The 9,024-nt window shown below is 34.4% G+C and overlaps 1 protein-coding gene across 1 annotated transcript in view; it reads right to left on the bottom strand.

Annotated features, from left to right (window-relative positions):
• Positions 1 to 210: 210 nt before the first annotated feature.
• Positions 211 to 9,024, bottom strand: part of LOC140751930 (low-density lipoprotein receptor-related protein 4) — a 34,728-nt gene continuing 25,914 nt past the window's right edge. The window contains exons 30-35 of the mRNA XM_073086045.1: positions 8,917 to 9,011; positions 8,588 to 8,831; positions 8,214 to 8,472; positions 6,459 to 6,647; positions 5,939 to 6,096; positions 211 to 5,022 (exon numbers count right to left, since the gene is read on the bottom strand). Coding sequence (XP_072942146.1) covers positions 4,888 to 5,022; positions 5,939 to 6,096; positions 6,459 to 6,647; positions 8,214 to 8,472; positions 8,588 to 8,831; positions 8,917 to 9,011 — 1,080 coding nt within the window. The 3' untranslated portion in view covers positions 211 to 4,887. The remainder of the gene's footprint in view (positions 5,023 to 5,938; positions 6,097 to 6,458; positions 6,648 to 8,213; positions 8,473 to 8,587; positions 8,832 to 8,916; positions 9,012 to 9,024) is intronic.

Raw genomic sequence — 9,024 nt, 5'->3', positions numbered from 1 at the left:
TTAAGCAAACTGATTGATATCCATGCAAATTAATTTATATGTCATATTTTCCCAGATATATTATATGTAGATACTTTCCTACAGTAAGTTGTAAGAGGATAATTTCCTCGTATAATACATATATCTATGATCTATATAGCAGCGACTTATACCTATAGGAGGAATTGTTATTTAGGGACAGGATATTGTTATGAAATAAAACGAACGATGTATTCGAATAAATTCTATTTTAAATTCTCAGTACAATAATAATGGGACAACAGTTTTAACACCTCTTTTTGGAGGAGGCCTCCAAAGATGTAAAAGCTGTTTATTCAATATAATCTTACTTCACTAAAGTTTAAATTAAAAACAATATTAAAGCAATAAAAGTTTTACTGATATTATATGACTTTTGGCACAAACACTCATTTACTCCTCATGAATTGGAATTTGGAGAAATAATAGCGGTGTTGATGTGTGAAAAAATCTTGTGTTTTAGTGTGCGTTTAGTCAAAAGTGTCTTGTGCATAACACGTTATTTTAATCATAAAATCACGCAATACAGTGGCATAAGATAAATAAAATGTATAAATACTATTTTTGTTACGGGCAATCATTATTAAACCACTCTTATATCATCTGGTATCACAGCACTCATAATTTTACTTCCTCCACGCTTACAAGCTATGCACGTAACAAAACATTTAAAATTTGTCTTATAACTAATTCGAAACTTCATGTAAAAGATCATAGATAAGATACAGAAGGTCTCTTCCCATTCAGTTTTGATGTACTAACTAAATATTAAAAATAATACTGGACACTTTATGCATCTGCACCATAACGCCTTTTATGTTTCATCGATTTATCAACTAGGTCGGACTTTTTACACATTGTAGTTTTTATTTTTAAAAGCAGTATCTACTGCACATCTTTATTAATTTTCTATTTATTTAATTAGTCAAAAGCATTTCCGAACTCAAATTTAATTATTTTTATCTCAAATAAACAGGTATATTTTACAGCGCTCGACTACAATATGTGGATATAAAATCTTCAGTTGACACCTGATTGTATAATAATCGTCTAATAACATGATTTTAGCTTACATTTACATTAATCCGTATTTTTAAAAACAAAAACTAAATCATTAATTATACCAAAAATAAATAATCGATAACCGTTAAATTACTTTAATACGATGTTATATGAATATATAAATTTAAAAAGAGTATCTGCTAAATATATTATGAGAGTTGAAATATTTTGTTTACAAAACATTTTGGTTTCACTAGCAAGGATAGGATTAAGATAAAACGTGATTGTTTTCTGTTGGGTTTGTAAAGCGTTGGAAACATGGTCTATCTTGGTTTAAACGTAAATATAATTAATCAAAAAAGGTTTCTGAATCCGTTTGACTCCCGTCCTAATTCTACCTTAGATTAAAACACCCTGTGAAACTTTATGTGCGCCGCTTTGTGACGTCAGAGTAATCCACCATGTTGTAATAAAACAAATTTATATAAAATCAGATACAAAATATACCCATTACGTTAACAAATTTTAGTAAGAATTATTCTTTTCTTTTTCGTGTATAAATATAAAGGAAACAGTATGTCGTAAAATTGTCATTAGGCATTTTAGTAACTTGAAGCGTTTCTTTAGTAGGTATATAAGTCTAATTAAACTCTAAAGGAATTAATCTGATATGAGATGTGAAATGTACGCGACCGTAGGGGTCTACACGCTCGAAACGAAACAAAGTTACACTATAACGTATCAGATATAAATAAACTATTATTTACAATGAAAAATTGAACTGGCTGACAAAAAACGTCATAATTAAAACTAATTATTTACATTGATATTTTATTGTCACCATAATTAGCCTGGTGAATTAATACTAATAATGTGAGCGATCTTTATCTATAAATAAAAAAAACGGGAAAAGATATATTTTCTAATACATATTTTAACAAGACCGATCGACTCGTTCTGCTTAATGACCGACAGATAATTTGCCGTAACAGTAGTCCTAGTTAGTACAAAGGGCAATCATTCATCGACTGAAGGAGAGGTTGGGAAAATACTCGCAGTCAAACTACCTCACATGAAAAAATAAATAGGTAATCCTATGATCCCAAACCTCTATGAATTAGATCTAGTCTATAAGAGATTATAACATTAGTTGTAACAACGATCGCGGTGGCCCCTCCCCGTGAGCCGCGGGGAGAGGGCGACGCAAAACTCGTACAAAAATAATACAAAGACCGATTAACCGGGCATCGTACCCGTGTGCTCGTGAAGCACACATTATGTATGTATGTTTACGTTAATACTTATGGGTGATTTCATCCCCACCGTCGCTGCGTTATCACGATGTGAAAACATAAGTAATCATTATTGTTTTTTATTGTTACCACTATACATATTACTAACGCGTGACTAACGACTTACATAAAAAGACACGCAGTGCTTCAAAGGGAAATCTTAACACAACACACGTATCTACAACCATCGAACGACTTTAACGATAGGCCGACGACACATCCTATTCGATAGTAGTAGATAGGTACCAATAATCGCCATATAATTTATTATTTTGAGGAAACCACCCAGTTTTCACAGACCGATAACGCAGCCACACACTTGATAACTTTTATTTTATACATTAACTAAAGAAGGCTATACCTATAAGAAAATAATAACTTATGTTACATACCGTTTTTTTTACTAAATATTATCTAACAACATACTATTTACGATGATTGATTTGCAAGTAGATAAATTAAATAAATTTGGGCTTACTAAATACTCTAAAACGATAACGATTTAATCATCGCGCGTGCAACTTTAAATAAGACTCCATTGCAGTGATAAATATAAATATTAATTTCTTTTACGACGGATTAACATTGAATATGTATAATACGTAATAAATAGGAATGTTTCGTATTTAATACTGTAACCTAAGCGCTAATTAACTAACTTACCGTAATCGGCGTTGCGATCACCGGAACGGCGAATCTAAATAAACTTAACGTTTAGTTTATTTAGATCGAGGTCTTAAAACATCTACGCATCGCCGGTAAAGCGTCCGTTTCGTCGAGTGCAATTGACCATATTCAGTTTGCAATTAATATGCGCAAATCAACTCTACATTTTAAAAAAACTTACTGTCTTTTTAAATTGAGTCATTTGCACATGAACGCTCGAATCGTTCTATGATGGGTAATGATCGAGTATGTTCGATACCATTCAATACTTTCTGTTAAAATAGTGCCTTTGTTTTTTGTATGTAAAACATCTCGCATTCGTCCTTTACATACTCATAGCATTTCATTAGCCTTAATAATATAAATCTGTGCGTACGTGATGTCTTTGAAGACACTATTTAACACGCGTAACGACACATTACATAGATATTATTTGTTTGAAATCAGTTGATTGGGAGATTGATATTTTTTATCATTATCCTTTACGTAGATGTCATATTACTTTTAAAGCCTATCCTCATTGTTTATTGCTAGTTATTTATAATTAATCTAAACCAATTTTTGAAATTTCGAAATTTATGCCTACCTAGATTATAAAACTCGAACCGTGGTAGGCAAAAATTGGTTAATATCGATTATTATTAATTGAATGAATAAAACATATAACAAGATTACCGCTATTACAAAAGAACGAAGCACATTAGGTTAGTATAAAATACATCCTAGATTATTAGATAGGTGAATTAATTTTCATGCAAACTTTTCTTTTATAAAACGGTAAACTTCTTAAATGTAGTAGATTCTGCATATCGATGTTCGAATACATGTACAATTGTCCATAATATTAAAGTAGATGGAGACACTTTGCGAGATAGAAAACATGTCTACCGTCTAAACGTAGACAAGTACCTCAGCTTATTAATAATGTGCCATAGATTGATATTCTAACTTCTATGTTACCTAGAACCATTTCATAACACCTTGACACACAAGAATACTTTTCAAGAACCAAACAGAGCCATCTTAGGTAACATTTAAGTTAGTAACATTAAATCGTCGTGTCTTTTCCAGTAGTTTCCGTATTTTTTTTAATATCACTTGATAAAGACGTTTATTTTCATTTCTTAGAACACATACTAAAACTATATTTGTTATTGCGTAGAAGCCGTTGTCGTCATAAAATAGAAGCGGCAGTTCAACATACAAAAGATATCCAAAAGATAAAAAATGGTAGGAGAAGGTCGCCCACGGCGAATTTTTGCATGCGATTCAGTAGCGACATAATCATTATAAGATTGTGACACCGTCGCGATACTTCCCGCTCTACCCGATGTCGCTTGAAACAATCGTGTTAGCGACGCAGAAGCGCGTTAACCAAACGCAATACTGAATCGCTGCAAAAAGCTTAGTTTACATACTGCGACTTTTTGTAGCGTCTTTACTTAACATGCAGCCGCGATGCAGGCGATGTACTTCGATATAAGATATAAGAACAGGAGTACGTGATAGAAAGGCTTGCGTTGTCGTATAATCGAAAAACAGATAAACATCCTTGTGCTTTATGCCACTACAGAAAGTCGCAGCGTGTGCACTTATAACCGACACACATAAAAGGGTTGTTGCCAAAACTCCAATAATAGAAACTTGCGTATTCCGTCCTTTGCTTGTAAATCTCGGTAGCGGCACGCTGCCCCAACGCTCAGCGCTTACGGATGCGTTGCATTGCGGCACTGCACTATAACGCTTTTATGTGTGTCAGTCTTGTAAATTGTGTATGTAAGCGTTTATTTTTGTTTATATGTATTACATGTGTATGCGCATTTATTTTTTGTTTATATGTATTACATGTGTATGTAAGTAAATATTTTTGATGTATGTATGTGTGAACTGCCGCTTATACAGTCCATGTCTACGCGAAGGGGTGTAGCGTGACGGGCTCGAAGTCGTCGTGTGTGGAGGGGCGCGGCGGCGCGCGGTGCGGCGGCGGCGGCGGCGGCGGCAGCAGGCTCGTGCCCTCCGGGATGTAGACGTTCGCGAGACGGTCCTGTGTGGACTGCTGGGTTAGCTTTGATGCATCTTTTTTATAATATGGAGTAGCAGCCGAGCATACAGTCCACCTGATGGTAAGTGGCTGCTGCCGCTAATGGACATCTGTCGACTCCAGATAGGATTCGATATTCGTACCGGAGGTCGGCTACAGGTGCACGGCTACGCCTGAGGACTTAGAAATGCCTCGGAAAAGTATGTCTCCCTTACCACACCCTTCAAACCAGAACACAGCAGCGGTTAACATTGCTGTTATAAGGCAGAAATAACTAAAAATATGATCATACATTATAATGATATTCCACTAACAGACAACTAAATATAAGTAAAAAAAACGCAAAACTCGTTTGCTTCATATAAGAAGTAAGTACAACGAAAACGTTAAGACTAGATTATCGAAAGAATTAAACGGAAAAGAAAGACTTAAGGGGCAGTCCTGTATGAGGAGAAAAACAATACAATAGGCATGATGACATATTCAAAAATCAAAGAATAAATGATTTTAATAAAAACAATATATTGAAAGGATTCTCAAAAATGACCCAGTTTAAAAAAAACCTTAAGATTTAAGATATTTTCAATAAAATAAAAGTGTAAAATACTGCAGTCGGCCATCTTGCCTGAAACGCTTATCGAGTTATCGAGCTGCGAATTACGTCATTTTTGGGTAAATCACTCAATTACTTGAACTTTTGTATGGGATGTTCTAATAACGTCACTATCACTAATGTACGCCATGACACCCGCGAGCGTTTTCGCGCTTAATTCAAAATAAATATAAAAATATGCTATCATTTTCGTTAGTACTGAATTTATTGCCGAAATAATACGATTTTTGGAATCAGTAGACATGTACGTACATTACAGAATGGGTTTTCAAGATTTGTCATCATGCCAATTTTAGGAGAACGTACCTGATGCTTATCGTATTTGAAGATGCCCTGGAAGCGCGGGCGGCGGTCGGGGTCGAGCGCGGCGGCCGCGGCGCTGTAGTTGGGGTTGTGGAACGAGATGTGCCCGCTGCCGTCGCCGAAATCGTCCTTCGCTTCCGTATCATTCGCGCGTTTACGCACTGTACGACGATAACACATTTTGTTTTAGTAAACCTAGACTTGGCTACGTAGTATCGTCGCCAACTAATATTTGCAACAAGAAAGGTATTGCTTAGAGTAGAGTTGATTTTGCTCTCTATGTACCTTTGTCTCTTTGAAGGATATTTCAAAAGTAAGTTCATAGACTATTTTACGTTCTTGTCTAACGTCATTTTGTTTTGATCCGTGTGTGTAATAATTTTATTTTAAGGTTTAAAACACGGTCTAGTTAAGATATTGCCCAAATTTATGATGAGAATACGAATTTAATTAACCATAAAAATATATCATATCAGTCTAGTTTGACTGCTGACTACGAATGTAATAAAACAAAAACACTTACGACATAGGTATACGATGACACTGATGATAATAATAATGGAGATGACCAGGACGACGGCTATAACCATCGCGCTCACGTTGGATTCCGAGACGGGCGTCGTCTTGTGCGCTGTCCCAACTTCAATATCCATGTAATCGTAATAAGACGGGTAATGTGAGGGCATTCTCAGTTCGACAAGTAGGTTTGGTGCTGCAGAGAGAAATATCACATGAGTGACCGTGAAATGTTACGCTACCCCTCGCACTTACCATGTTAAGCTTTGAATATTTCTCTCTGCGCGTTGCTACATTAAACACATAGAGCATTCTTACATTCAAGTTTAGGATACCGTTAGGTATACAGAAGATTTAAGCGTCCTACAAGCAACACCGCAGATTTTTAACATCAAGCATCGGCACTAACAAAAGCTTACAGTGATTGAAAGATCAATAACATCAAATTCTAATTTTCTACACAAATTGAAGAAACGTTTTTGAAGTTATATTTACTTCTTTACGTGCGTTAGGGGATTCATCAGGAACTATAATAGTGTAAGTAATTTTAATTGCTTTTTTTATATTAGTAATACCTACAGGTATACAATATTGTTCATGTAAACAAGTACGTTAAAATTTATAAAAATAAATAATGGACAGTCTCATGATGATACAGTAAATGTTTTATCATTGCAATGTTGAACTACGCTATTTTTATCGTTCATTGTTTTTGTTATAAGAAATGGCACTATGAAAGTTCAGAGTCTTTTAGGCACATTCTTTGTCTTCTTTCCTTCAATCTCTGGATCGTTTTTTTTATTATTGGATCAATGGTATTTGATTCAGTCAGAATATCGCACCGCGACCATACGATTAATTATGTAAAAATCGGATCACCGTAAAATAGATACCTAACTGTATTATAAAGGAGATCGCCAAAATTAAACCATAATATTACCAAAATACCTAGATTTCTTCCGATTAAATATCATTTTTAAAAACATACACTAAAATCAGAAGCTATTCAATGATCTGAATATTTTTTTGAATAATAACTTGTGTTGAAGCGTCGATCACAAATGTCAATTAAATGCAAGTTATCTGTATTCATACCTACTCCTATGCCTACTCAAGCGTTTTCTTGGAATTTTTTTTCTTGCTATTTTGCATTTATCTTATGTGCTTGGACAATTATATCTAAAGAACAACGTCTATTTTACTATTTTGACAAATTTTACTCAACCTCTGAATAACCGAGACAATTATGAAATTACTACTATGCGTATCAAGGCAACGAAAAGTATTATTTGTTTTCCGCAATGAAATTTCAAGTATTTACTTATAAGACCTATTAAAAGTTTTTAAAAATGTATTTATTTTAATAATTCCTTACTAAACTTATTTCAGTTACTTCACGAGATGCCTCTATGAGAGACGAATAAATTATCGTATTCCGCAGATATGTCGATATATCACATACAGAGTTTAATGATTTAATCTCTTTGTACTAGGTACTTAAATATAACGTTAAGGGCTTAGATAACCTATAGACTAAGCCATTCAATATATTTTCCCCATTACCCATAAAAACATAAAATAATATTTAATATCATAAAAACCATTTTTGTAAGTAGGCGTGTAGGATTTTGGCGATCTCCTTTATTGTATATAAATACTTCAATGACGTAACCTTTTAAGCTGAACACCTGTAAGTACACACACATTTATCTATCTATTACAACATAAAGACAACACCAATGACTTTCACGATATGACTTACTCGTGGAGCAAACTCGAGAATCAGGTTCGTCGGGACAAGCGCAAACATAATCATGTCCCCTGAACAAACAGAGATGGGTACATCCGCCATTGCTCTCCTTGCACGGACTCCAACCGTGTTGTTTCTCAGCGGCCACCGCTTTTATTTCCATCGCCATTTCTAAGTCTGACGTCACTGCTGTCACGTTCTGTCCCGTCCTTTTGTCAGCTCTCATCACCGATTTTTTATACCAGTCCGTCCAGTATATGTATTCCTTGAACTAAAAAAAACTTACTATATCAGCCTTTTATATTGCTTATAAATGTTTCAAAATTGAATTACTTTGAAATAGTTTACTCCTTCACAAACATAGGATTTACCTGAAAATACCTTACCTGAGTCATTCCGAAAGGATTTTTAGCATCTGGAATGAGTTGTACTCTATGCTGACCATTTAAATCAGATGTATCAATCCTATCTTTTAAAGCATCGGTCCAATAAAGACGCCTATCCTTATAATCGATCGTGAGACCATTTGGGAAACCTAGATCGTGATCTATTATTATTTTTCTTTGAGTACCATCTAATGCACAACGTTCTATATTAGGATTTTCGCCCCAGTCACTCCAATACAAGAACCTATGGAAACAAATTTATTTAGTTGTATATTTACTTAAAGTATAATAAAAATGAATCAATTTTATATAAGACACAATCTACTAACCCTTTAGCTGGGAATAATGCGAGCGAGCGTGGTTCAGTTAATCCAGATAGTAAAATTTTCCTCGATGAACCATCCAGTCTTGACACCTCAAGCACCTAGAATAAAAAA

The sequence above is a fragment of the Epargyreus clarus genome, unplaced genomic scaffold (assembly GCF_041222505.1).
Source record: "Epargyreus clarus isolate Ecla_fem2 unplaced genomic scaffold, WU_Ecla_fem_2.2 ptg000023l, whole genome shotgun sequence".
Taxonomy (NCBI): Eukaryota; Metazoa; Arthropoda; class Insecta; order Lepidoptera; family Hesperiidae; genus Epargyreus; species Epargyreus clarus.
This window is presented reverse-complemented; position numbering and strand designations above follow the sequence as displayed.